This window comes from Sphaerodactylus townsendi, linkage group LG07 (assembly GCF_021028975.2).
Source record: "Sphaerodactylus townsendi isolate TG3544 linkage group LG07, MPM_Stown_v2.3, whole genome shotgun sequence".
In the NCBI taxonomy this organism is placed as follows: Eukaryota; Metazoa; Chordata; class Lepidosauria; order Squamata; family Sphaerodactylidae; genus Sphaerodactylus; species Sphaerodactylus townsendi.
Genome location: NC_059431.1, coordinates 84,241,521 through 84,268,289, shown reverse-complemented (window position 1 = coordinate 84,268,289; position 26,769 = coordinate 84,241,521). Strand labels below are relative to the sequence as shown.

The window sequence follows — 26,769 nt, the reverse complement described above, 5'->3', positions numbered from 1 at the left end:
AAATAACAGATAATAGGAAGTGTTTTATTGTAAGTCAGATGCAGAATTTAATAAAATTTCATTCCTGCACTTTGTATTCAAGATCGTTAATTTCCCTCACCTTCATTTTTGTAAAAATTGGTAGAAAGTAATATTATTAAAGAGAAGAAAAATCACAGCAATAAATTAGGAAGGTAAAAAAATCAGGAGGGAAAAGGAATCTAGGAGCAACACAGAAAGAGAATGCTAAAGCAGAATTAAAATTGGTTGTCCTTTCTAAAGGTGCTTTAAAAATGCTTAACACAAATAGCAGCACATGGAATCATAAATACAAGTGCATGTTCGTCCCTCATGAAACTTCTTCTTCTATAATTAACCAAAACAGTAGTATTCATCAGATTCAAGCTTGGGGTATTTATGTAGGGACTGTAAGTCATCTATAAAAGAACAGTCACTGAACTGGTCCATGTCTGAAGGTGTGTGTCGTCCAGGGATATCATCTGCCAAAGTGTCCAGATAACTCCCCACGGAGATGCCATCCAGTCCGTCACTACCGTCCTGCAAACTGTTGTAGCTGCCTCTCAAAGAGGTCTCTTGACTTTCCAGCAGGCTGCAGAGGCTGCCACTCAGGCTGCTGCCTCTGCTGGTGATGGCCCCTTTCTCTTCCATCATCCACTTGATTGATTCAATGCTTTCATTGATGACCAGCAGCTGGCGCATGAGCTTGACATCGGTGGCTCGGAGATCAACCTGCATGTGAAAAAACAACCAGTGTACCGTATTAAAGATACATACACAAACACACATACCCTGAGTTAGAAGAATTCTGAGTTAGTGCACCTTGGCTGGGAATATTCTTCCCAGATAATGACTTGATACCTTTTTTTTTGTCAAGTGCATGGTAAAATTAATCTCATTGGCCTGGCCTTTTAATAACCATTTTGTTTGCTGCCAGTGATATTCCGTTGTAGTTGTTTTAGTTCACAGTTCTATTGCAAAGAGGGAGAAAGCATCTTGAAAGTTTCCTAAAAGGCAGGCTGTAATTACTCAAATAACCAAATAAATGAATAATCCAGTTTTATGAGACCAAAGTCTTTCAAAGGGAACATTAAACTTTTTACCCATGAATTATGTTAATCTGATCCCTAGATATTGCTGTTGATGGGATTCTAAAAATGACTTAGTTAAATGTAGCTGCCAATGAGAGGCTGAACATGACACTTAAAATACTTGTAGCAAGATAAAGACAACAGTGGCTCTGCCCATGCTGTGAGAGTATCATTACTATTTGCAATATGTCAGGAATGAGGCAGAGTAGGCTTTTCAAAGTCCCCGAGGATGTGCCTAATTAACTCTGTTTTCTGTGGATGTTCAATTCTCATTAGCATAAAGAGAGGCAGAATTAGACCAAGGGTGAAATTAATATTATACTAAGTCCACTGGGCCAATAAAGCGTAAGTTTAAACACTCAAGGATAATTACTGGAACAATGTACTCAAAATTTTCAAGATACTAATTGGAAGCTAATAATATATCTGAAACAGGATTTCCAATAGATATCCAGATTACAGGGATCCATTCCCTTGGAGAACATGGCAGCTTCACTGGGCAGACTCTTTTGACATCACATCTCTGCTGAGCTTCATCCACCCTCCACAGGCACTGTTTCGAAATCTTCAGGAATTTCCCAACCCAGGCCAGGGAATGCAGGAGCAGGCCTGCAGCTGCAGAGTCCACCTGACCAACCTCGGGCGCCATTCTCCAGCGGGGGTGGGGGAGGCTTCCCGGCCACGTGGTTCAGCTTGGCCTTGGGTGCCCTGTTACGAGGTGAGCCACTGGGCACCAGCCAGGTTGCTGCGCCGTGGGAGAGGCTGGGTGCAGGGACCTGGCCAGTGCCTAGAACCCTCCCCATGTGACCAAAAGGCAGGCACCCAGGGACATGGGTAACCTCATGTCCCTATGGGTGGTATGCCACTGAACTCAGCTAAGGGTGATGCTTTTCATCTCAGCTTTTGCTGATGGAAGAGTATTTTCCTCTGGATAATGAGACCTGGTGCTGGAGGAAGGCTCTACACTTAGTTGAGTGGAATGATAGGATGCAATCCAATGTGAAGGCTACAGTGCCACCATGTAAAGATAATGGTAGCCCCTGTGCAAGCACCAGGTTATTACTGACCCATGGGATGATGTCACATCACAATATTTACTAGGCAGATTATGTTTACAATAGGGCTTACTGTTGTCTTCCCCAGTTGTCTACACTTCACCCCCAGCAAGCTGGGTGCTCATTCTATTACCTTGGAAGAGTGGAAGACTTAGTTAACCTTGAGTCTGCTACTCAGGACATAAGCAGTGCTTGGACTACAGTGTTGCAACTAAGCACTCTGCACCATTGGGCTTCTATGTTCATTTAATGGTGGGTGAGCCAAACATTTGAGGATATAACCTTTAAATCTGCAGAATTAATTTTATAGCATTATTAAAAAAAACATCTGGGGAGAGTTTTTCAATATTTTTAACATGCATTGTTGACCAAACTAAAATCACTTCCCCCTCCAGCGTATGAGAACTAAGATCCATTAAAAATGAACACTAGCTTACCATCTCCCAAACTGTGAGTTCAAATGCAAAAGTGGATCACAAAGCCTGTGCAAATGGTTCCCAGGCTTTTTGCAGTTTTACTAATTTGTGTATGGGTCTGTTTTTTAAAGTGGGCAACCATACTAAGGAAATTTGGATTTGTGAGTCACCATACCAAAAAGGTTAGGAATCACTGCACTAGCTAATAAATCTATCTATCTATCTATCTATCTATCTATCTATCTATCTATCTATCTATCTATCTATCTATCTATCTATCTATCTATCTATCTATCTATCTATCTATCTATCTATCTATCTATCTATCTATCTATCTATCTATCTATCTATCTATCTATCTCGAGATATAGATATATAGATATAGATACATACATACATATTTATATCTCTATCTCTATATCTCTATCTATTTATCTATTTATCTATCTATATTTATTTATTTTAAATAATGGCAAATATCATAGAATGGTTTTAATGGATTTAGTCTGAACAGAGAACTGTTGGAAACATGCTGATGGTCAAATGTAGTTTTAGTTGAGGAAGAGATTTACAAAAATGAATACAACCTATTGTGTATTATAGCCTTTTATACTTTGCCCTAAGTCCTTGTTTTTCTATATTTGAAAATAACATCTGCATTGTTCACCCACAGTGAACTGAGGAAAAAAATTCCAGACTCTGAGGAAGTGAGCTCTTTATCTTGCTTTGGCAAGCCTCTTTTTTTTCTTTGCATATAATTCTTTCCACAGATTCTTCAAAATCTCAAGTCTATCAAAATAGCCTGAATTACACACTTATTTTTTAAAAAGAATATTGCTCTGGTGGTTTACATGAATGGCTTTTGACAGTGGGCCAAAGAACTGCTGCATTCTTCCTCTTTCTCCACAATTCCCGTATCTGTTCTACTACACCTCTGCTTACATGCTTCTCGCATTCATCATAACTGCTGTTCCCTACAATATCCATGGCCAACCTTTGTCCTCTGTATTATCAGTCCTCCTTCCTCACAACCCTTGCTGCCCTAAATGGTTCCCTGCCCCTTCAACAATCCCTTCCCTTCATTCTATATTGCAACATGCATCACATCAGCCAATACACTAGGAAAGTTTTTAGAGCAGATAGGTACGGGTGAAAGATCATGGCCCCTTTCAGGTCTACATGAATCACCATTACTTGATCAAATCGACAGGTATATCCCAGAGGGCAAATGTTCAGGAACACAGGTTAAGCATCATTAGTCTTATCAGTTTTGTCTTATTAGATTAGGTTGCTGCTATTTTAATTATTTATTATTTATTTATTGTGCACTATTGTTTTAGTTGTTGTTTTGTTGTACACCGCCCAGAGCCCTTCGGGGGTGGGCGGTTTATCAAGTTTAACAAATAATAGTAATAATAATATTGTCACAGTTGCAGAACCACTGACTCTTAAACAGACTCACACCCTTTTAATCCCAATACATTTAGAATGGTAAAACTCTGCTTAGGATTGCCTTGATAAGTCACCCAAAATGTGAACTCTCTGGAATTCAAAATAGTCTATATTGCAGTCACTAACATTAGTTCACATTTTCAAGCTCTCTTGGTCATTTTCATGTAGCTCCTTTTTCTCCGAACATTAATTTTAAATTATCAGCTATATAGCATCACAAGTACTAGGAGCAAGTGGATCCTGAAATGTGCTCAGTAGTAGTGCCAAACATAACACTAATTACATTTCCAACATATCATTATGTTAGAATCGTAATACCTCAGTAATTAAAGATGCACCCTTCTCTACTCATCTATAAATGACCTTCCATGTGCTGAGCAATAATACATAGCAAATGAAATAATAATTAGAAATAGCCACCCAAGCCTCAAGGGCTGTTATTACAACACTATCAAATTTCCTTCCATTTGTAATGACATACTTGGGTAGATTGTTATACGTGACCACAGTTAGTAATTTCCCCAAAAGGCACATCCAACACCTAAACTAAGAATGGGATGATGCATGTTAGAAACTGATGCACCTCATTAGCTTTTGCTTTTAAAAATGAAAATTTTAGACCAAAAAAAAGACTGTATTTATGAAAACTATATAAATTGATCACTGAAACACAAGTTTATTTTTTGCATAATTTATGCTGGGTTTTTAGAAGTTTTGGCAACCACAGTTTTGATTCTACCAGCCATGAGAAGGGAGGAAAAAAAGACACTAAAGTAATCTAGCTTCAGAAATGTTACCATACTAGGCCTACACTTTTAAGATTCCCAAACAAAAAGGGCTAGAAATCATTTCCCCCGTTACAATTAAAGCTGATTCTTGGAAATCTGGATGTTGCTGATACTGCTTTTCCTTTTCTGAGTTTCTGCAGAACCATCACATGCATCACATGCTTGCAGTATGCTTCTAACTAGATGATGGGGAACTTTATGCTCATCATCATGGCCTCTGTACACTTGGGACTGCACTGATGCAGGCCAGTCACAGAGCATATTTAGTTAGCATTTTAAGCTCATAGCTGTTAGGTGAGTGCTCCCCTCCCTCAGTCAAGGCCTGGGCTATTTGCCTTCCCTGCCCATGGCATGTGACTAGGAAAGAGGAGCGCACTCCGTTCCTCCAGAACTCTGTTTGCTGCCATGAGGAATGGTTGTGTTTTTGAGAGTTAGTTGTGCCTAGCTGTCTTTGTTCTATTCTGACTATAATTTCTTTATAGTTAGTGTTCTTTCACTTAGTACACTGCCAGTTAGCGTAGTTCTTGTGTTATTTACATTTTTCTTTTCCTAATGGCATAGCTAGTTCTCCGGAGAACTTGAGGTGCCTTTCTTACAAAAGACAAAAGGGTGCCCATGAAGACTTGCTGCTCTTGTGGCTCCTCCCTTGCTCCGTCGGAAGACAACAAGGAATGTGTAGCCTGTCTTGGAGAAAGTCATTTGTGTGCTTCATGTAAGGCATGTGGCAGATTTTCCAGCAAGGTGTGGAAAAAGAGAGTCACACAAAGGCAGCTGTCCATACCAAGGGGATTCAACCCACTGGAGAAGGTGCATCTGGGCCTTTCATCTCTACTGCCAACGACGCTTCAGGGCTGTCTTCTGTGCCACCAAAAAAGATGCAAATGAAGATCAGGCACCTCACGAGGTCGGAATCTAAGAGCACATCACCCTTGATGGTGGAGTGACCCTCACCCCCCTGAGAGTCCTATAATACCCTGAGAGTCCTATAATACCCTCCCCTGAGCTCCCCTGAGAGTCTTATAATACCCTCAAGCCACCAGGACGAGAAAACCCCACCACATAGATGGGCAACCCCTTTGAAAAAGGAGTCGACCCCTACATCTCATCTTTAATCTCCCTCTCTGGAGTGAAATGCCAGAGCTAGAATGTGCTGAGGGTACTCCCTTGGGCAGCAGACCTGAACCTTCCTGGCTATCATAGAAGGTGATGAAAACCAATGACCTCGTCCCTTTCCTTGGGGGACTTGCAGTATCCCTCCACCTTGGAGGAAACTATGGACTGGGGTGCTCAGGACTACCAGCCAAATTACCCTCAGCAGCCTTTTGGGGTGTAGAGTTACATACCTCCACCCCTGGGGTCAGGTAATACACCCTTCCCTATGCAGGCTTGTGGCAATGGTTGATGCCCCAGGGCCTCGCCCTTTTCCATCAGAGACAGCAACAAGAAGCTGCACTCGATAGGGTCAGTCTACATCTGCATCGTCCAGGTCTGCACCATTGATTTTGCATGAATTGGAGTCTGGGGACGAGTTAGGAGATGGTAAATATGGCTAAGTCCAAAATGCAGGCCTCAGCAGAATAGAGCTTGTAGGGACTACTCTGGACTCAGAAGCAAGAAAGGCAATTCTCCCTGTCACCTTGGCAAGAGCCATTCAGAATCTGATTTGCTCTTTCAGAAAGTGACCATTCCGAAGTTTTTATGCTTAATGGCCCCAGCTATGTCCACAGTGCACTTTGCCAGGCTTCGAATGAGCCCCCTGCAAAATTGGTTTGTCAGGACAGTTTGTATCAGTGTAGGCCCCCAGTGGTATAGGTTATCTATACCCCCTATGTCTTATGTTTACTGAAATGGTGGCAAGAGAACAGTTACTTGCTGGTATGGGTGCCCCTAGGGACCCCAGCTCCTTTGGTTCTGGTTACCATGGATGTCTCACTAATGGGGTGTGGGACACACTGCCAAGGTTTTGAAGTTCAGGGGCTTTGGTCCCAACATGAAACCACGTTGCACGTTAATTTGTTGGAACTGAGAGTGATCAGATATGCACTGATCTCTTTTGCAGGTCTGCTTCAAAGCAGGGAAGTGCTCATTGCCACAGACAACATGGTGGCCAAGTTCTACATCAAGATGCAGGATACCACAGGCTTTTTGGTGTTGTGCAAGGAGGCATGCAAGATCTGGAAGTGGGCCATCGTGCATGACTCTCACACTTAGCCAACACGTTCAACGTCTGGGTGGATGAGCTGAACAGGACCTGCAAGTCCCAACACGAGTGGGAAATAGCAGGGAAGTATCTTCTACCTGTGTTTCAAACGGGGGGGGGGGGGGGGGGGGGCCAGAGATAGATTTGCTTGCTTCAGAGATGAACATCAAGTGTCCCTAGTATTGTACCATGGGGGGTGGGGGGTGGGGCAACGCTCCCTAAGGGATGCCTTTCAGATATGCTGGTCAGGAATTTTGCTTTCCCCCTCTTACCTCTGATGGTCAGATATAAAGAATTGCTATCAACAATCCTTTGTGGTTGCAGGAATCTTAGGAATCTCAATATGCACATAGATGGCCAAACTGCCCTGATAAATGATCAATTGGGGGATGGTCATGCAAGTCATCCCCCAACCCCCAGCTTGGGAGACAATTGGATCAGGTCTCTAGTATTGAAGCAGTAGGGAGGAGAAACCTGCCTAAACACAGGAAGCTGCCTTCTGTTGTGTCATGCCGTACCACCGGCTACTGTATCATCTTTCACTGAGGCCCCTTCCGCACAGGCGGAATATGGTGGCCTGGGGACGGCAAAAACGCTGTCCCCAGGGAGCCATTCGCACAGGGGGCGCAGCTGCTTTGCAGCTGCGCCGCCCTTGCGCCACCCGACCGGCGCAAAGCCGGCATTTCCCAACCTTGCTCGGGGAGCGAGGTTGTTGGGAAATGCCGGCTTGGAGCCGCTGTTGTGCAAACGGCAGTGGCTCCAAGGCGCCCTCCCCCCCACTCCCACCCGTCACTTACCTGGTCCCTGGCCCTCCGGCGCGTCCCTGGCCCTCCGGCACGCTCAAACAGATGCACAGGGCCGGGAGGGGCGTGTCTCCAGGCCTCGGTGATGTGCCGGAGGGCCAGGGACAAGCTGGGTCGGCCGGGTGATGGCGCTCCGTGGCGCCATTGTCCCAGCCGGTTCCCAGCGTCGTCGGGTCGGCGTGGATTACGCCGACCCAACCCCTTCCGCCTCCGTGCGGAAGGGGCCTGACAGTGACTCTTCAGGATCTCAGAAAAAAGTCTTTTCCATCATCAGATACTTTTCAGTGGAGATGCTAGGGACTGACACTGCGGTGTTCCATATGCAAACCAGATGCTTTACTATTCAGCCACAGTCCTATCCAGTGGTGGAATTCAAATAATTTAACAACTGATTGTTTACAAGCGCCATTTTAACAACCGGTTCTGCCAAAGTGGTGCGAACCTGCTGAATCCCACCACTGGTCCTATCCCCCACCCCCACCTCCATTTCACTGACAGAAATGGGCCTCAGACAAATTGCTATTAGCCCTGAAAGGAAAGGTGGGGAAAAAAGGGAAAGAAATGCTGCCTTATCTCCCCCATCTGCAAGCATCAGAAAATAGCATCAGAAAGCCTCTCTGATTTCTTTCAGGGTCTCGTGGAGGAAAGATGTGCCCCTCACTCCACAGCCAGAGTCCTGATCCAAAGTCCCCCTCCCTTCTCTAGAACCTAATGGAGATGTTGGCAGATCTGACCATTGATCTCCAGCGTCACATGTTGTCTGGTTCTTAGTTCTATTGCCTTTTTTTAGCAAATCATAGTCTGGGCTTCACTTTCAAAAAACCATAGCAGCTATATCAGAGCAAGAGGGCAACCTAAAAGCCCTTCTTAGAGTATGATGGTGACATAGGTGCTGCTTCTCATGCTGTTAATGTAACTTGAGAAATACCAGCTACCAAAGATGCACCAACACGCAGCCTGTCTCCACCCTAGCAATGGCCCAGTTTCTAGCAGCTGCGATACCATTGTGGGAGGAACTGTATTGTGACCTGGAGTTTCTCATATTGCTTAGGGATTCATTAAAGAGCTGAACAGCCTGATCCTAAATCATCACCAGCATAAGTGAAGGAGAAGGCTAAAGTACACTTAATTCCTTTTGAAATCAAGGAGACCTAAATGTCCTGTCACATTCTCAACATGCATCTCTTTCATCAGGACTTAGCATGTCTAACATATTGCCAATTGTGCACTCTGCAGAAAAGCTAATCCAGCAAAAACCCCCCCCCCCCCCCGTTCTCCCCTCCTACATGCTGCCTGACACTCACTCCCTTGTAAAACAAAAGTTACTTCTTTCAGACAGGATCAATGTCCCTGTGGGTGATTTATGATACAAAAGAAAAGTTATAAAATGGTCATTCTAAAGGTGGTTGTATGGACCCGGTGGCTGAATTATTGCCATTGTAACCGCAGGAGTAAACAGTTATGCCCAAATAAATTAAGTTAATATGAATTAACAAAAGAACCCCATTCTGCTTAACAACCATATAAATTACAGCTCAGCAGATGTGTTTTTATAGAAGAAAACTGACTAGACTCAATTTGTATACAATGAATACATAATGTCTACAGTGTCCTTATTTATGAATCAGAGGCATGAGCAGCAATCTCTTTTTATCCCATGTGAATGCTCAAGTGGTCACAGTTTTACATGATGATAAACTATGGACATAGTGCATAATTAGGCCCAGTATTGTCCACACACCCTAGCTCTCCAGGATGTCAGGCAGAGAAAGGGTGTTTTTTTACATCTTCAACTGGACATCCCATGGATTGGACTTCAGCATACAAACCACATGCCCCAATTACCAAGTCATGGAATAAGACCACCTTTGCAAAATCATGGTAGATATAAGATTCAAACTGAGAACCTCCCTGGTGCATAACCCAGTCTTTACGTAAATATACTACATTGGCATAACCAAAATAATGGAGTTTGAGATAACTGCTGATAGGTGCTTTTGTGAGAATGGAAGGATATAGAAAGTTATGCTGGGGTTTTACCATCCATCAGAACAAAGCAAGATGAGACAACTTCAGGCTAACAGAAATGTTACTTCAAGACTTTGCCTGTAAGGACCAAGACAGTCAAGGCTGATTTCATGATGTTTGGATGTTCAAGACAACTCATAGAGCAATGTTGGAAAGCTAACAAACAAATGCAAACTTGGTCCCCAGCTATTTGTTTTGGAATGCTGATTTGTGGTTACTCTGTCCTACAATCCCTACTTCTTTTCCTCATGTCCTTATGACAGAACCTTGCAAATCAGAAAGAATATTAGTTTCAATCACTTTTATGCATTAAAATGAACTGTGAGTGCAAAGTATTAAATACTAGAGTCCCCTTGTTTTCAATGGGAGTGATCTAAAATTCATTCAAATCAATGGGATTCATAAATTGGCTAGATCACACCCCATATTATTGCCTCTCACATGCACAGGATGTCAAAAAGATAACATTTTATTTTTCTGTCCTATTGTTTTCATTATTTCTGTTATATACATGGAAAAATGTTTCTTACCTCACATATCACATAATTTTATTTTTATGGATGAGTTAGGTTTGTTTTATGTGGAATATAGTCTACTGTTTCCAAACCTTACAAAGAAGAATCCTTGAAACACAGAATGTGAACAGTAACCATAAATTACATTATTTGTAACATTTTTCCCATTACTGACTTGGATTTTCTGCAGTGAGGATCAACACTTACCTTGGTTGCCTTATGAGATATTGCAGAAATAGACTGTAAGATTGTAATGCACCAGCAACCAGGAGAAATCTGAACTAATTATTAAGCACATTTAGATTATGCATATCCATTTTTTGCAAGCAGCAATATCTGATCTGCAGTTTCTGGTGTGAAGCATCTGTGGTTGGAGGTGTATTGCTGCTTTTCACAGGGAAAGTTACAAGGAATCCAAATGAATGAATGGTTCAAGATGTGCTTACCCTGTTACATGGAAGGCAAATCCAGAACACTGGATTCCATGGAGGTAACTGCAAACTTACAACTACCATTGCTGGTGTGTATCCAACCAGCCAAGAACAGAAGCCAAACTCGAGTTCTCTCATGTTAATTCCTGTAGCCCTTTCAGTCCTCTCAAAGATTATTTCTAGGGTACAAAATCCTTGCTGAAGAACAACCATGCAGGTCAGTGGACTGGGGTGGAAGGACAAAGGGATGAAATAGATTCCTTTCCTCAACAGAACTGTGGTTGCAGAAGAAGAATCAGGAGCAGGGATATGATTCAGAACATCCAAACCAAAAATAGCACCTTTTAACTGTAGAGAAAAATCCCAATCCTAAAAAGGGGCCCCCCGCCCCCCGGTTGGCTTTTTCAAGGATTATTCCAATATCCCCAGCTTTTTCAAGAATCATTCCAATATCCCCAATATTCCAATATCCCCAGCACAGGAAGAAATGCCCTATTAAAAGAACAAAAAACCCCACACTTCAGTCCATCCCAGGTATCATGGGGATTTAAACTTTAACTCCACCCCCACCCTGCTACTTTGTCACTATTAAAGGCTCTGGAGAACCTTTTTGGGACTCTGGAGGGCTATTTTTTAGGGCAGAAGCACCAAATTTGCAACATAGCTACTGGTGACTTGAAAGTGATGCTGTTTAGGGGTGGATTTCAGCATCACAGCAGCCGCCCATGGGGGGGGGGGGTGCAAACCTCAGGTTTTGCACCGGGCTCCATTTTCCCTAGCTACCCATCTTCCTGGAGGGGAGGGAGAAGAGACTTTCGGCTACCAGCTGGGAGCCCAGCTGGTGGGGGGCGGGGAGGGATGGTGCAGGGCAGGCAGGGCAGGGGAGTCTGCTATCTCTGGCCTTGGAGAGCTGCTTTTATAAGCACTGAGGCCAGGGTCATGGCTTAGGAAAATGTGGCCACGCCCTCAGGGCTGGGTGGGGGCATGGCTTTGCCCCGAACACCCCCTATAAAAAATCTATATCTATGTCACTGTTTTCTGATGACACAGAGACATACACAAACATTACTATTTGTATTAATAAAATACACAAGCAGAAAGAAAAAAATGCTTATTTGACTTCACTGATCTATATTAATATTATCCAACTTGTATTCAGATCATAAATGCATGTGCAGTACAAATATAACATATTTATAAGTTCAATTACATTCAATGGGACTTTCTCCTTACTAAGCATGTTAAGGATTATAGCCTTACTTAGCAGTAATTCTGATTGTACAACACAGAATTTATTCCTGAGTATACCTAGAATAAGATTAAATAAGTCAGGGAGTCCAGTGGCACCATAAAGACTAACATACTTTATTGCATCATCAAATTTCCCTAGTCAGATCTCACTTCATTAAACAGAATACGGCTGTGATAATCTCAAACTCGCTTGTCTATTCTAAATTAATATTTATTCAGAAACATTGCATCATGTTTAGCTCTTCTGTTCTGCTAAATACTTAGTGATGTTTGTGCCAGGCACATAAAATTCAATGCAAACCCTCCCCATGTTTGTACCATACCCTGTGACAGTTCCACCAAACTATCCTACAGTTTCAACCATAACGGCAGAAACATTTGGGCAAAAAATTAACACACTGGTATTCCAGTCTGGATGTCAGTAAAATAATTTAATAAAGGTGGGCTCTCTGTGTTTCTCTGGTTTGCCTTATTCACTAGACTAGTCTGTCGGATATATGAAAGGCATTATCCATGATAATATGTTCATTGAGATCCTGTCATGTTAGTCAATGGACATTTAAGATGTTCACATAGTTCCTGAAGAAACTGGCACCATGCCTTAACTGTCTAATACAATCCTTTCCAGCTTATTGGCAACTATACTTTGCAGCTTTAACAGTAAATATATTGCAGGAGGTCAATATCTCCTAGCCAGATGCCCCTTTTTCTCTCTCTTTCCTTTGTTATCACAGATGCAAGAGAAGGTTAGGAAAACTGGTGCTCTAAGCAATAGGCCTGGGGACATAACTGCAGTAAATGACATTGCTACCCTGGCATTGTTAAATGTAAAAGCAAGGTTTCTGGATCTGGCCCAGCAATCCTGTTTTTCATAAAGAAGCAGACTAGGATTAAAAGAAAATCTTAACATTGCCAACTTTAAAGGCGTGTGTGTGTGTGTGTGTGTGTGTGTGTGTATGCACACACACATAGCTTGGCGAGGTCCTAAACCAGGAGCCCTTGGGATTATGGGGCCCACTGTCACCTTTTCTGGCACCTGTGAAGTGTTTTTAGGAAGTGGGCAGGGATTTAGGCTAGCAGGGCTTGGGGATCTGATTGGCTGTACAGATTTTTAAAAACACTGTTTTGGCAGCAGCTGCTACTAAAACACAAGGATCTTCACTGCTTGATGGAAGGTGAGTTGTGAGTGCATAAGAAGATATTTTAAAACAGTATATTCATTTTAAAAGCATCCTGTTAAAAAGAACTTGTGCCTGAAATGTTGAAGAGTTACTATTAGTGTTAATTATAACCTCACTCCCTGACATTGATGGTTGGCTCCACCTCCTATGGAAGCCATTTTTTTAGCTGCACCCATCAATCTATGTCAGAATTCCAAAGGAGCTCACAGGCTCAAAAAGCAGGGGGTGGGGGGGAGCCCTGTCCTAAAAACTGTCATGATATAAATCTGAAGTGCACAATTTGAATCATTCTGAGGACCATTATTGTATTTTTCCTAACTCATGGAGGGTGCTTTTGTTCCCATTTTAATATCATATTTTCTTGCTTCCACATTCTCAGAGAATGCCATTTCTCTGCACCCTTTGGCACAGAAATCTCTGCACTACTTTGGGTCTCCCTTAACCTACTGCATCAACCCCTCCATACTTTCTATCTTATAACAAGCTTTCTCATCTGAATTGTAATTGGCCTGCACCTGTACTGCTCAATGGCCCCCTTTTGCTTTCCCAGCCAGGAAGCCAAATTTCTCAGCTGTTCCCTCTTCTACCTCCCTTCAGAATTCTTTGGACCTCACTCATTTTATCTCCCATGCTGTTCTTTTCTTGGCACTATCATTCTATCTCCACCCACCTCTGTTACCTCTTTTTCTCTGTCCTAACTTCACAGGCCTTCTGTATCTCCCAGTTCTCCAGTTTATTCTTTTTCAGGCTTTCATTTTTAAAAATCTGTTTTTATCCCCACCTCATATAGTTCTATGTCTCCTCACTGAAGCTACTACAGGCCTACTAATTCGCACTATGCTGCAGGCAGGCTATGGAGCACAGTTAGCAGTAACAAGCCAGAGAAATTGGTGTGAACTTCACCCATGTGTCTGAATCCACGGAGAGAGAAACAACATGGATGTAGGAATACAGATAAAGAGTTCTCTCATCCTCACCTGCCCTTTCAATGGGCTTAGATGTACCTTAGTTGTTATTTCAACAGAGTGTCTGGAATTTAGTGTGGCAAAAAGATAAGGAAGGTCTGCACCCAACGTTGTGTGGGCCGGTTGTAAGCACTATTGGACATCACTTATCTTCTGGTGGCAGTTTTTTTTTCATTCCTGCAAGTATCAAACTACAAACTGCAATGCTTAACCAGCCACTTCATATGCAGGAGCAGAGTGACCCATCCTGAAAACACTTAAAGAAGTTCCACACTTTACGCATCAACTGCCACTGATGCATGTGTAGCAGTGTGAGATTTTCAGATAAAGTGATACACGCTCCCCTTGGCTGGAAAAGGAGACGCAATCTTAACAAATTCCTAATATAAACTTATTGATTTAGCCAGACCTGATAGTACAAGTGTAAACATTTAGGTCAGGGTCTGGTGGCTGCTGGTGTCAGAAAATTTGACAGTGGAGGGTATATGATAGATTCATGAGGATGCATTCTGGTCATCTGTCCTGAGCAGGATTACCCCAAGTGAACTTGGTTAACATTAACTTTCAGAGGATGCCCTTGAGACCTCCACATCATCCACACTTGTCCTGATATAAACAGTTTCTTCTACTGGTTCCTCGGTGTCATGGTGGAGGTGATGCAATACAACATGTGCAGCATGAATAAGCCAACTCTGGCTCATGCCTGAATTTGGGTAGGTAAGCAAGGATCCTGAGCTGCTGATCCCTCTTAATCTAATTGGTTTACAGCCTTGCACTGTAGTCTTATGATCAAAAGAGCATTCAGTTGGGTCATGAGAAACAGTTGAATTAAGGTTTAAAAATAGATTTGGATGCATATATACTTAACTTAATTGGAGAGTTTAAAAAAAAAGTGTTGTTCCCTGTACATGAGAATTACATAGCCTAGGACAGCCCAAAGCTGACAAAACAGTTTATGACTGTGGGTGGGCAGCACTGATTGGGAGGCAGCCTGACAATCCAGTAGTTCAGCAGCTGCTGAACAATAACCTGACAATCATAGTTCAGCTGCTGCTGTGCAAGCAGAGGCCTGCATTGGCCAAGCATTTTGCCCCTGGAAAGTGAGAACTACAGAAACCGGCAAATCTTCATCCCACAGAGCCAGCGAGAAATAAAATGCACCTCTGGCCCTCCACTGGTTCAAATACCTTATTTTTTATTGCATTTTTATCCCATTTCATGATTGATGCACCGTTTGCTTTCATGATTCAACCGTGTCGCAGAAGTCAACAAAACAACACCCTAGCATCTGCCAATCTACTTTTGTTCATGCTGTGTATAAGCAGATAAAAGCAAATTTATTTCCTCTTAAGCTGTTATAATTTTAAGAATAAATGAAACATGTTACACACAAGAAATTGTGCATCACCAGTAGAAGTATTAATGTTACCTCTTACAAAGGTATGTAAGCATCAGGTCATTACTGACTCATGGGGTGATGTCATATCATAATGTTTACTAGGCAACCTATGTTTACATGGTGGTTTCCCTACCCTTTGCCTCCAGCAAGATGGATATTCAACTTTGAGCTGTCTACCTGAAACTGACTTCCACCAGGATCAAACTCAGTTCATGAGCAGAGCTTTGACTGCAGTACTGCAGCTTACCACTCTGTGCCACAGGGCTCTCACAGAAGGTAAAAGAATGCTAGCCAAAGTCTTTGGTTTGTACCATTTGTTACTGCAATCAAAGCAATAGCTGAGTGTACAGGCAGCCCCCAAGCTCTGCACTTCATGCTGTCACCTGGATCACCTGTCTCCAAAACCACTGTACTGGCACTGTATGTTTGTGTGAGAAATAAATGAAGTAGAAAAACAAAAGATGATTGATGCATCAGTCTGCTCTGGATCCTCCTCTGTGGCCACTGATCCAAAAGCATCAAGCAGGGCACAACATTACCATTCGGGATGCTCCATGGTATACTGTTCCGTACAGCTATTTCTCTTCTGCTAAGCAACACACAGAAAGTTCTGACCATAAACTCCAGAGGATTCTGTGATGTTCAGAAGTTTATGTTATGTTTAGTTATGGTTTCAGAGAGCCAAGACACACAGAGTTCCAAGACACACTTTACTGACCTCTTCCTCTCTCTTTACAGGCCTGGTAAGTTGCTTTTGAATGACTGGCGGATCTTGTTATGTTTCCTTTGCTCATATTAATTCATTTTGAATAAAATCATACGCTGGTTACCAGAAACGATTCCCAGTATATTCCAAACTGAATCTAACAGTGTCTTACAATTCTGGTTCTCACAGTGTCAGATCAGGAATATCTGTACATGTAATGGGGTGGTAAGTCTGGATGTACCTGCCAGACCATGTATACAATTAACATGTTTTGCCAACAGTACAGACAATACTTTGAGCTTCCACAGCCTTTCCCCTTCTTTTTTTTGGATTGGCGGAATTGGCTTTATGAGGAGGTGACATCATATGTGCTGCTCAGAATGTGAGCTTACATAGACAGCATATGTAAAACTGGGACTGTGAACAAGTCTACATTCCTTAGGAGCTTGTGGCACACATCCGATCCCAGTATTTATTCATATCCTGTTGGTGTTTTTTTAGTGTTCATTCTAGGGACTGTTTCCCATAATGATTAAGATATCAGAATCAACAAAATAGTAACTATTACTCAAAATCCACAACAGACTAAGAGCCTACAAGGAAACTATATTAAAACCCAGCAAAAAATCCAAGTTGGGGAGGGGGTTGACAAAGACCCTTCCTTTCCACCATCTTCAAAAGGACAGAATTGTCTAAAGTCCTCCATCCTAGCATCCACATCAAAGTCAGCAGCTATGCCTTATTGGTTTCACATGTATCTGTTTAGATCCTTCTTTCATGGATAAATTGAGAACTGTTTAGCTAGGCAGACAACTTTATGAGAGGTTTCCCAGGCACTTAGCCCATTATCAGCAATCTGATTAATAATAATCAATAATAATCAGCTTATAAACTTCCACTACGAAACTAATCTAAATGTTTTGCTTAACATTAATGAACAGACAACTGGAATGCCAACTTATTGATAGCATAGTGTTGAACTTGCATGAATATAAAATCAATCCTTTTTCTTTTTCTCTATTAAACAGCAATTAAATGCATTCACAAGGATTTTTAATCTGTTAAACAAATGAGTGATTATGTGCTATTATTCATATATCGTTCTTTTCCAAAGTGGTTTTTCCATTGTCAGTAGAAGGTAATGGATTTTAAAAATGGGTTAAATAAAAAAACAAACCTTTGGCAGTAATATTAATAGAACTGTTTTTCTGTTAAGGATCACTCTGATGTAGGCGTATGCTATGGCTTTACATCATTGGAACAAATGACTATATGCATAACTTAGAGCAGGGTTGGCCTAACTGCGCCAGATTTACCTATAGGCTTTGCAGGCTAAAACCTGAGGCCTCAAAAGCTAGGAGGGCTCCAGCCAAGGCGTATAATATTTTTGACACTATCATCACCTTTCTTACACATGCTGTCATAATGCACTGCAGTCTCTAACCAATTAATTTTCCTTTCATTCCATTTCAGAATAATACTATCCTATGCCAATAACACTAGCATTGATTTCTGATCTGATTTTGTCCTTCCAGGACTTCGCTGAAGTGGACCCCATTTTGTGGACCCCATCTTCCTCTAGTCGTGAGGATGCGGGATTGGGAAGGACATCACGAGTGAAATAGCCTAGGGGCCCTCTTAAAGTCCAGCACTGACAGGTCCCTTAAAGCAGGAGTCCACAACATGGTGTCTGTGGGTGCCATGGTAACTATTGGTGAAACATTTCCTGGTTCTACCAAGTGTTTGTAGGAAGTGAGTGGGATCAGATAGGGCTGTGCCGATTTCTTTGAATATTGCTTTGGCAGCAGCTGTCACCACAGCACAAAGATCTGTACCAGGTTACTGAAGTTAAGCTGTGGCAATGATTTTGTGGCTGGCTCAGCCTCCTGTAGCAGTGATTTTGTTCCTGTGCCCACTGTGCTGCATCAAGAATTCCAAATCTGTCCACAGGCTCAAAAAAGGGTGGGGACTCCTATATTAGAGAATCAGGGAAGACTCTCATTTGACATGCATAATGAGTAAACGTAATAGAATATATTTCTTTCTCTTCATTACTAGGTTGAAAGGTTGAGAAGGGGCAGGTTCTTAAAATAGAGGATGGGCAGCCAGGGTGCATGATCTGGGCATCACTTGATGGAGGCACTACTGACCAACTGTTTCCCTTTGCACCAAGAATTCCACTCTGCCCTGGACAGGTTCAGCTTTATACTTCAGACTCTGTTTTCAACATCAACATGGATGTTGGAGATGGAGTCCATAGTTTAAAGCCTGGCTAGGTTCAGCTTTATATTGCTGGTTCTACCTCCAAAGCTTTGCTTCTGAAGTCACATGGACTTTAGAAGTGGAGCCAGCAGAATAAAGCTGGACCTGACCAGGCCAAGCCCACTGTTCTATACTAGGCTTGGCCTGGCTGGGCTGAGCTATAAACTGTGGGCTCTGCCTGGTGGGTTCAGTGCTGAACTGCCCACACCACCTCTGAAGTCCACTTCAAAGGTGGTATATGCAGTTGAATGCTGGACCCAGCTAGGCTGCAGGTGAGGGAGTGGGAGCGAGGGGTTTCCAGTGCTTGGTCTAGGCACTGTTTTCTATTGATATGCCCCTGCCTTTTAAAGAGTTCAGGAAGCAGATAGAAGAAATTTATCCCAGTTTGTTTCAGGAAATTGCCAATCCATCTCTCCGTTCCCCACCATTATGGTTTTGCTTTATTTCACAGTTGAATATTCTTCACTTTCTTCACTATGCAGTTAAAAAAATGTGGGTTTCCCCTTCACGTGTGGGAACGCTCAGGGTGCTGAGTCTATAACTTCTTTTGTGGGAATACTTAATTATGCAATTAAGGAATCTGGTTGACTAGAGCAGTTCAAGCAGGCTGCTGGAACAATAATTTGTATAAGCATCAAGTTCTGGAGAAACATAATGAGGCCATCTTCAATGATCAACATATCTCTGTACACGAAACACAATTATGTATATGTGGTTTGGCCTGACAGCATCCAAATTATGACATCTTAAGAAAGGGCCAATGCAAAATAAACGTAATTAAAGCATGCTAAATATCTAAAAGCACAGTGTTGGATACCAAGGCTCCTTTGCATGAGCAGAATGCAATTCTCACTTGAAATACAGCCTCTGTACTTTTTTCTGTTCTATCCCCAAGAGTCCCCTGCTTTGGAACAGCTTATCAAGAGGCGGACGGGCTGTAGAAGATGAGAGGTGTGGAAACTGTTTTGGGAACTCAGCTGCTCTTGTGGTATCACATATATAAGATACCAAAATTTTTTCTTCAAAAGTGAAAAGACCTGCTAAACCAAAGTTCCTATTGTTAGATTTTTATTTTTTAGTATCAAAGTAAATGTTCTTTGGTCAAAAACTTCCTCGTTCAAGTCTTGTTTTTGCCACATTCTTTCTCAGGTTCTCCTTATCTGAAATATGGACATAATTATACTGTACAAAGCTGATGTAATAAATAGATGCATATGGAAACTATATAAACAATATATGCTATATAAATGTTACTATTATAATGGACATTTTTTCCTTCCAAACACTGAGGATATTAGACTGACCAATTTATAATTCTACATTAATTTACTAATTAAAATGTTTATATCTTGCCTTTCATCACAGTTTAAACCAACAAAATGAGATGTCAAATGACCCTAATCCTAGCTCTTTGCTATACAACAAATATTGTTAAAAATAACTCCCTTCTCCACAAGAGATCCCTGAAGTTTATACTGCCATAAAAACCGTGGCCAATAGAATAGCCTTGAGGTGCCTCCTGAAGATTTCCAAAGAGCCCCCACATCTCTTCAAGGTAGGGTTGCCAGCTTCAGGTTGGAAAATGTGTGGACATTTAAGGGGTGAAACCTGAGGAGGGTGGGATGGGGGAAGGGAGGAACTGGCCATTTTCTTTAGCTAAAATGATTGCTGTCTCTGATGATAGTGAAGAAGAATTTGGATTTATGCCCCACCATTCTCTCCTATAAGGAGTCTGAAAGTGTCTTACAAACTCCTTTCCCTTCCTCTCCCCACAACAGAGACATTGTGAGGTAGGTGGGGCTGAGAGAGTTCTGAGAGAACTGTGACTAGTTCAATGTCACCCAGCATGCTTCATGTGTAAGAGAGGGAAAACAAATCCAGTTCGCCAGATAAGAGTCTGCCGCTCATGTAGGGGACTGGGGAATCAAACCCCATTCTCCAGATTAGAGTCCCCCACTCTTAACCATACCATGCCACCACCTATAGGTTGGCAACCCTACCTTCAGGAAAATCATTCCACAGACTGTGAGAAGGGTCAGACTGCAGCTGATTCTGGGCAGACTATCTTACGTGGGGAACCAGCCAATAGATGGCAAGTTGAGGATTGTAGCTGACACATGGGGACCTACAGGAGGCAGACTTTCAGGCATTTGGATCCCAGGTTGTGAAGGGATTTAAAGGTCAAAACCGCATTTTGAATTGAACTCAGAAACTAACTGGCAGCTAATATGGCTGTTTTAAGAAAGGCATGATCTATGCCTGCCAATTAGGACAACAACTGTTGAGCTCCCACATTCTGAATTAGCTGAAGCTTTGTCTTCAAAGGAAGCTCGATGTAGGTCACATTACAGTTTTCCAACCGCTGCTTAGGCAGATCCACTGAAGGGTGAGAGTAAATGAACCAGATGCAGATGACAGAAGGACTCTTGGCCACTGCACCAACCAGTTTCTCTTCCAACAACAAAGCTGGTCCATGAGTGCAAATTCCAACACCTTTCCACCAATTCCAAGTGAATCAAGCACCAATCTTTTCTGGATTAATTCAGGGCACAGTAGAGAACAGGTCAGGGAACATGGTACAAATGAACATAAATTCACACATTGGGCACAATTTCAAAATGCAAACACCATGTTATTGATAAAAGAATTGAACTAGTCTACATATTCCAAAACAACCAAATGTTTACATTCTGATCTAATGCACTTCTTTGTCCAAGGGAGAACCAAAATTGCTTTGGGCAAAGTTTAGACTCACGGTTCTGTTATTCATTGGTTTTTAGTTTCTACAAGGAAACATTGGCTCTAATAATCATGCCTCATTATTACAAAGGAGAAATTATGAAGGACTTTCAAAATATGAACCATTTTGCAATTGCTCATTTTGTATTTCCTCCCGTTTAGGTATTGAGATGGAATATCTTTCCCCCATAACAGTTCCTATTAAGACTTCACAAGGAAGAAACAATAGTTGAGTAATACATGGATTATTTGCTTAATGAACAACTAATTCATCACTTTGGCCTCTGATTTCTTAAGTTCTAGAAGTTTAGAATGCTGAACTGAAAGTTCTTAACTAATTTCTTAATGAAGTTCTTAACTCCTTCCATCTCAGGGCAAGAGAAGTTATGTCAACAAGAGCAGGAGTGTATACCCTGATGGAGTTGCCACAGAGCATATAATGACATCTTGGTATATTGCAAATAACAGAATATATAGTAAGTGTGTATGACTGTACCTGGACAATGATACCATGGAGCAGGTCAAGTTTTATAAATATCTGGGTATTAATTTTCACCATGAAGCTAGCTGGATCAAGCATAGGGAGACGGCTGCAAAACTATTCTTGCCACTGTTGCAAAATTCTTTTTCTCTAAGGGGGGCAGATTTATACCAGCAGCCCTTAGGGTGTTCAACGCTAAGGTGTCTCAACAACTACTTTATGGGATTCCCCTATGGATCGACACCTGGCATATTTCTTTGGAGCGAATCCAATCCCAATTTATCTATAAGCTATTTGGGGTCCCCCACTGTGTACCATATGCAGCTCTGTCTAGAGGCAGAACAACATCTAGAGGCAGGAAACAAGGGCCTGATGGAGCACTCTCAAATTTTGGGTCCGGCTTTGTTTTTTCCATGACTCTAATAGTCTTATCTACCGTGCCCTTTCCAAATTCTAGCTATTTTTCTTAGCGTTGAAGATATGTGGCAAGTTACAGTGCATAATGGTTAAAGCAGGAGTTGTCGTTATGGACATTTTAACCCATGTCCCCGGGCACACACCTTTCAGTCATGCTGAGTGCCCCCCCATAATGAAATGGCGTGTGCCCCAGCAGCATACCTGCAGGGAGGCAAGTGGGCGGGGCTCTGCGGTAGGTGGCCACAGCACCCCCCTGGGCCACCCACTGCCAAGCCCTGTCCCCCAGCCTCCATGCAGGCTGGCTTTTGCCCCCAGGCCCTGGGGACAACAGGAGTCGGCTTGCAAAGAGGCAGGGAGGCAGGGCTCAGTTTGAGGCCCCCCGCCCCCAAGCCCTGCCCCTATGCAGGCTGGCTTTTGCCCCCAGATCCTAGGGATGACAGGAGTCGGCCTACAAAGAGGTGGGGGCGGGCACAATCCAAGCCCTCCAATCCCAAGCCCCACCCCCACCGGCCTCCATGCTGGCCGACCTTGCCCTACCCAGGCCCTGGGGACGACAGGAGCCAACCTGCAGAGAGGCAGGTGGGCAGGGCTCCAACCAAGGCCTGCATCCACCCCTAAGCCCCACCCCCTTATGCAGGGGGGTGAAGGGGTGCCTGGAGGAGGTGTTGCCCCAGGCATTATTTCTCCTCGATAGGCTTCTGCAGGTATCTCCAAGCAGAGGAAACCTCTGTGGGAAACCTTCAGCAACTGGCTGGCTGCACGTAGGATCTCTGCAGCAGCACAAAATGGAGGGCGCAACAAAATTGACCAGCTCCATCAGGGGGCAGGCGGGAAAAAAGAACTGTTTTGGCCCAAAACACTTTATTTTCCTGTGCTGTACAGGAGGGAAAGAAAGACGAAACTGTTATTTTTTAAAATGTCTGTTAGATGTTTTAAACAATCTGTTCAGAATGGGTGACTGCCCAAAGTCACCCAAATTGCTTCATTAGGGATTTTGCCTGGCTGTCCCTTGACAACACTGCAACACCATGATCTCAAGTATGGGTATGTGTACCATGATATTTGATTATCTGTTTCCTGGTACCCACGTCCTTCTATCTCAAAGCAAACAGCCAATCCCTCCTCTCTACCATCTTAATTAGCAGCAGAAGGTGCTTGAGAAAAGCCCAAGAAGCATCACTTTTGTATCAACCTGATGTAGACATTTGCAGATACATGTGACCATTACAGGGAAGCTCCTGGCCTGAGACCTCAAACTATCTTCTAACTGGCCCTTTACCTCATGGCTATCATTTTATGGATTGCTGTCTTTCCACAATAGCTATTTTGTGGTGGTTCCAGCTAGATGTTTTCATAATTCTGAAAATGTCCATAGAGATGACTCCTGCTTTAACCGTTATGAACTGTAACTTGCTACATATCTCCAATAGTAACAATAAATACATATGTCAGTAATTAAATCCATGAGCTAGTTACAGTTTCTGCTTACTTTCCTGTGCTAAGTCACTGAACTGGAGACAAGAATACAGTGTATACACTGAATTCATAGACTGAACAGGGTAAAAGGGAAGGAGACGGAATCTGTATAAGGCCAGAGGTTTCTGCTGCAACTCATGAACACCAGATTGGGCTCAGGATTGCAGGATCATGACACAGACACTGAAGTTTCAGGACATGTCAGATTTCCACTTCAGAACTGCTTCAAAATTATTTTTGTGTGCAGATTGCTGGAATGGGGTGAATACCTTTCTTTATATCAATTAAAGCAGTAACCTATAGTTTAACCCCCACAAACTCATTTTCAAGCAGTTCTGGTACTGTTACTTGTGAGTTTCAATGTAACTGGCCTGGTGCGCCAAATATTCAGGGTCTTGTTAAGTAAGTTCTATATATTGTTGAAGGCTTTCACGGCCGGAATCCCTAGGGTGTTGTGGGTTTTCCGGGTTGTATGGCGGTGCTCCAGTAGTATTTTCTCCTAACGTAAGTAAGTTCTGTTTAGAAGAAACTGCCTCATCACCACTAATAACATATTTTTATTACCTCACTCCTTATGACACGACATGTGTCCCTGAATTCACACAGGTAAAAACTGCCTGGACCGGCTGAGCACTACAGAAGAGCAATTTTCCATCTGATGCCTGAGGAGGACAAGTTGGGTAAAATACCCTTCAAAGCATCCATTTTCTTGAGGGAAATTGATCTCTATAGACTGGAGATGAGCTGTCATTCCAGGGGTCCTCCAGGTCCCACCAGGAGGCTGGTATCCCTAGGTTTAACTGTAAGGCAAAGGTACTCTTCATGTGCTCAGTGGCACTTTATTATTTCAAAACATTCCAGGATTCAGCCTTGGTACTACAAATGTATACAGAATTAGATCAAGATACAAATTGAAACCTTAATTTTTTTTAAGCCTTAATTAATTAAAAAAAAAGTTGGGTTGGCTCTCTTTTCAGGTTCAATGACACATGAATTCCAAACTATGTCAAAACATTCTGTTGGCCGCTCCCTTCATTGTAAAGTATTTCACTTATGGAAACAATCTCCCTCTGTCAATATTTTATTTTTCCATTTTGGAATGCCCTGGGAAGGGCATTCCAAAATGGAAAAATGGGAAGAAGTCTGATCAGAGTATGATAAAACGTGTGTCAAGCCTGTATAGTGAAGGCATAGCTCCTATTTCAAAACACATGTTTGAAAAAGGGAAGAATTTCACAGCATTCAAGGCTCTGGATAGAATCTCATTTCTAAGACAACGCTGAAATATCTACGAATTGACAGACAACCTTTAGAAAGGTATGCAGCATCCGGGACAAATTAGCATCTAGGGCTTTGAAAGGGCGTGGCGGTAAAAAGAACTTCCTGTAGCACTCCCAGGTCCCGAAAATCGGAAACGGTGCAGTTTTAGCAAAAAGATGCCTGTAGTTTTTCTTCTGCCCTATCAATTCTGGACTGAACTACTAACCTGCCAACAAATGGTCTGAAATCAGGCAGTTGCTATGCCTGATAGGGGCACAAACTAAGTATAACAACATACCGATAGATCATTCCACCTCTATCCCCAACTCAATAAAGTAATTCATAATTCGGGGCGAGGGGGAGAATAATCTAAGATCAGTGTTGAAAGCCTCAAGGTTGTCTGGCAGCCACTACTATGACCTGGAAGTCTTGCCGGCGCCGAATGCCAGGCGTAGAAGAAGCCGACAGGCGTTTCAAAGAGGGGTGCATTTTGCATGTGCTCAGAGGCACGTTTCTTTTTATTTCACGGAAAGAGATTACGGGCCTGGCGTTGCTTCTGTGTCTCTAGTTGGAATTGAAACCTATCTAACGTAAACGAGGCAGTTGGAAAGTCTGTTCCGGTCTCTGAAAAAATGAAGCTCGTCGAGTGACGGAGAAAGGGAGGCTGCAAGAGAATTGCACGGGCGAGCATTCCCCGACAGGAGCGAGGCAACAAGGGCTTCATGCAGACCGTCTGTGCAAACACAGAGTGAGACCTAGTGGTCAGATCTCATGGGTTTTTCAGAGCAGCACTCACCATTTCTTGCCGGAGGAGGTGGAGTTTGGTCTCCAGCCTTTCCAGGGCGCTGGAGCTGTTGCCACGGAGCACGGCGGGGGAGAAGCCGGCGGCGGGAGCGGGCCCAGGTTTTCCGCCGGGCGGCTCGCGGTCCTTTTCGCTCTTGCCGGCCACCGGCTCCTCCCCTCGCAAGGAGCGCACGAGGCTCTCGGGGACTTTGCGCCCCAGCTTGAGCTCGATGTCGCGCAGGTCTGGCAGGCAGCAATCTTCCATGGCTTTTGGATCACGAAGGCTTTTCGGATTAAGAGCCGCGAGCGGCGGCGGCGGAGGACAAGGCGCTCCCAGCCCTTTCAGCCGCACTGCCCGGCGCTCGCCAGCCTCTCCATGTTAGTCCAGTTTAGGTAATCCGCCCGAGCAGCGCCAGTCAGAGGTGGGGGTGGAAGGGAGGGGAAAGGCTGCAAGCCGGCCAGGTGACCCGCCGCAAGAGGCAACCAGAGAGTCGCTGCCTCTTTCTGGCAGCAGCATTATTTGGATTGCAAACTCCGGCCCCTGGGGTGGCGGCGAGGGCGGAGGTGTTATTGCAGGAAATAGGCGAACGAGCAAACCAAGTTGCGAGTCGGACTACTGCCGGGGGCTTTGGCAAGCAACCGTCCGCAAAGCTCAGACAGGAAAAAAGGGTTGACCGCACCCCCCTCCCCGTATGACACTCCCATATGAGTGTCCTGTATGAACGGGAGCACCGAATGATGACCATGTGGATAGAGCTCCCTCTACATTGCCCTGAAATTATGCAGCGATTTCTCAACCAGCCCGTTTGTCAGTCAATTCAGCCCAAATCACTGAAGTTTTCCCACAAAACCTTTACGCACAAAAACTTTACGCCGTAGTGGCAGGTAGAGACCCGACGAACGCCAGCCCTCTTACCGTAATGCCTATACAAGAAACGCCTTTGCTTACCAGTCAAACCTGCAGAAGCGCCCCCAGCCCCCGTGTATCACTGGACCTTCCCTGTCCTGATCATCTAGCAGCGCTTGTGAATTACCCTTCCTTTACACAGCACGGGCGAGGCGCAGCCCAGGTG

At 43.4% G+C, this 26,769-nt stretch overlaps 1 protein-coding gene across 1 annotated transcript; it reads right to left on the bottom strand.

Annotated features, from left to right (window-relative positions):
• Positions 1-3: 3 nt before the first annotated feature.
• LURAP1L (leucine rich adaptor protein 1 like) lies at positions 4-26,449 on the bottom strand. The gene is made up of 2 exons (XM_048504519.1): positions 25,710-26,449; positions 4-729 (listed from the first exon to the last, which is right to left on the bottom strand). Exons 1-2 carry the CDS (start codon positions 25,959-25,961, stop codon positions 352-354), a joined length of 630 nt encoding a protein of 209 aa, XP_048360476.1. The 5' UTR covers positions 25,962-26,449; the 3' UTR covers positions 4-351.
• Positions 26,450-26,769: the final 320 nt, after the last annotated feature.

Bases quoted from the DNA above. Each gene is read 5' to 3' on its own strand.
- LURAP1L (XM_048504519.1), bottom strand. From the start codon at position 25,961: ATGGAAGATTGCTGCCTGCCAGACCTGCGCGACATCGAGCTCAAGCTG. The intron at 730-25,709 runs GTGAGTGCTGCT...TTTCACATGCAG, and splicing joins ACCTCCTCCGGCAAGAAATG to GTTGATCTCCGAGCCACCGA.